The sequence below is a fragment of the Crocodylus porosus genome, unplaced genomic scaffold (genome assembly GCF_001723895.1).
Source record: "Crocodylus porosus isolate Cpor-Errol unplaced genomic scaffold, CroPor_comp1, whole genome shotgun sequence".
NCBI classification, from domain to species: Eukaryota; Metazoa; Chordata; order Crocodylia; family Crocodylidae; genus Crocodylus; species Crocodylus porosus.
The window spans coordinates 25,255,040-25,257,140 of record NW_017728951.1 but is presented as its reverse complement, the minus strand read 5'-3'; the positions used below and the strand labels follow the sequence as shown (position 1 = coordinate 25,257,140).

Sequence of the window (2,101 nt, the reverse complement as noted above, 5' to 3'; positions counted from 1 at the left end):
GCTGCGCCCGCAGCCCCAGCAGCTCCGCACCCCGCTGCGCTGCCTCGCCTGCCGCCTCCTTCAGCTGCTGCTTCAGCAGGGAGATCTCGCCCGCCTTCTGGCACACCTGCGGGGAGCCAGGGGTCAGGCGGGGCCAGACGCAAGTGCCGAGGGGCCAGCGGGGGCCGCGTGCTCACCTCCCACTGCGTCTCCTCTAGGCGCGGGCCCAGCTGGGCCTGCTGGCGCTCCAGGGCAGCACAGCGCGTCTCCAGCAGCTCGCGCTCCTGCAGCAGCTGGGCAAAGTCATCCTGCAGCTGCCGCTTCTCCTGCGTCAGCTGCAGCACCTGCAGCTGCAGCACCTGCTGCGCCCGGCGCCCCCGGCCCGCCTGCCGCGCCACCAGCTCCGCCGCGCCACCTGCCACCGGCTCCCCCAGCACCTGCAGAGTGGCAGTAGTTGTGGGGCAGGCAGGGGGCGCTCTGCCTGCCCTGCCCTCGCGCCCCAAAGCTAGGCGCAACACCACGGTGCCCCGAAGAGGCCGGCTCCCAGCCTGCCTTGCTCCCCCAAATGTGGGCAGTTGGGGTGGTGCCAGCTCCCAGCATGCACTGCTCCTTCAGGCATGTGCATCCCCAGCATTGCAGCCTGCCCTAGCCAGCTCCCGGTATGCACTGCTTCCCCATACATGGGTACCCTACTGGCATGGCTCACCCTAACCAGCTCCCAGAATGAACTGCGTCCCCATACACAAGTACCCTAGTGGTGTGGCTCACCCCCACCAGCTCCCAGCATGCACTGCTCCCCCTGATGAGCCAGCTCCCTGCCTGCCCAGCACTGCCTCCGTGACAGACACCACTCGTGCCCGCCAGGTACCTGTCCGCCGGCGCCCTCATCCTCCAGGCTCTCCCGCAGCCACCGCAGCTCGGCCTCCCGCTCCCGCAGCTTCTCCTCCAGCTCCCGCACCAGCAGGGCCTCGTCACCACTGCCCGGCGAGCGCCCGTGGGACCCACCGTCCGAGGAGGGGGCCCCACGGCCACTCAGCGAGCCCGAGCTCTTGCTGGATGACGAGCGCCCGCTGTCCGAGGCCCAGGGCCCGGGCAGGCCCCGTGCGCCCAGCCCGTCCGGCACACCATGGCCCAGCGTGGCGCCAGGCGGCTCAGCGTGGCTGCCCCCAGTGCTGTAGGTGGGCAGGCTGGACAGAGAGTTCCTCCCCGAGTCCGACAGGGTCCCCGAGTGGGCACTGTGGCGGCAGCTGTGGGGGCCCCCTGGCTTCTCGAAGAGCTGGGCCAGGCTGGCCTGGCTGTCGGACAGCGCCGGACCGCCCGGGCTCCGGCCCTTGGGCACCACGGGCTTGAAGGCCGTGGGGCGGATCAGCGTCTTCTCCACGTTCTGCAAAGCAGGTACCGGGCACGGCCGTGGAGGCAGAGCCCACGGACCCCCGCGCCGCCACAGCCACCCGCGTACTCCCGGGCCAGGGTCCAGACAGCACCACCTCGCTCACCTTCTCCAGCCGCCCCGAGATGGGAACCAGCTTGGGGGGGGGCCCGCGGAGGCTGCCCCCACGCGGCTCCTCGGCGTCGCTGCAGGGGCTGGCGGGGGACTTCTTGGGGCGCAGGCTGAGCAGCAGCGGGTCCTGGGAGCCCCAGGGGCCAGGGCCCGGGGGCGCCGGCCGGGCCGGGACAAAGCCAGCGGCCTGGCCGGGCCGGTCGTGGCAGGGCCGGCCGGCGAGGAGGCTGCCCACGCTGCCCATGGCACCGCGGCGCGGGCACGCACCGGGCTCAGGGCTGGACTCCACGATGGCCATGGCGGGGGGCGCGGGCACCTCGCTGGCAGCCTGTGGGGAGACAACAGGGCCCGTCGGGGTGGTGCGCGGAGACCCCTGCATCGTCCCTGCCCCCGGGGATGCGGGGGGGGCCACGCTGCCACCACCCTGCTGCTGCCGGGGCCATGGGGGGGGCGGTCATGGACGCTGCAGAGGAAAGCAAAACACCCCAGTGCAAACCAGGCTCCCGGCCCCATTCACAGCTGCTCGCCCCCCAGTCTCCTCTCGGGGAAGCAAAAGTCGAAGGTCAAAGGTCAGAGCTGGGCTCATGGCTTGGCCACCCCCACGCCCCCCCAGTCCTGGCC

At 72.3% G+C, this 2,101-nt stretch overlaps 1 protein-coding gene across 1 annotated transcript in view; it reads right to left on the bottom strand.

Moving 5' to 3' along the window:
• LZTS2 (leucine zipper tumor suppressor 2) overlaps positions 1–1,859 on the bottom strand; it is a 2,396-nt gene extending 537 nt beyond the window's left edge. Inside the window, exons 1-4 of the mRNA XM_019555490.1 lie at positions 1,476–1,859; positions 848–1,363; positions 177–416; positions 3–106 (exon numbers count right to left, since the gene is read on the bottom strand). Of these exons, the coding sequence (XP_019411035.1) occupies positions 3–106; positions 177–416; positions 848–1,363; positions 1,476–1,859 (1,244 nt within the window). The remainder of the gene's footprint in view (positions 1–2; positions 107–176; positions 417–847; positions 1,364–1,475) is intronic.
• Between the last annotated feature and the right edge of the window lie 242 nt (positions 1,860–2,101).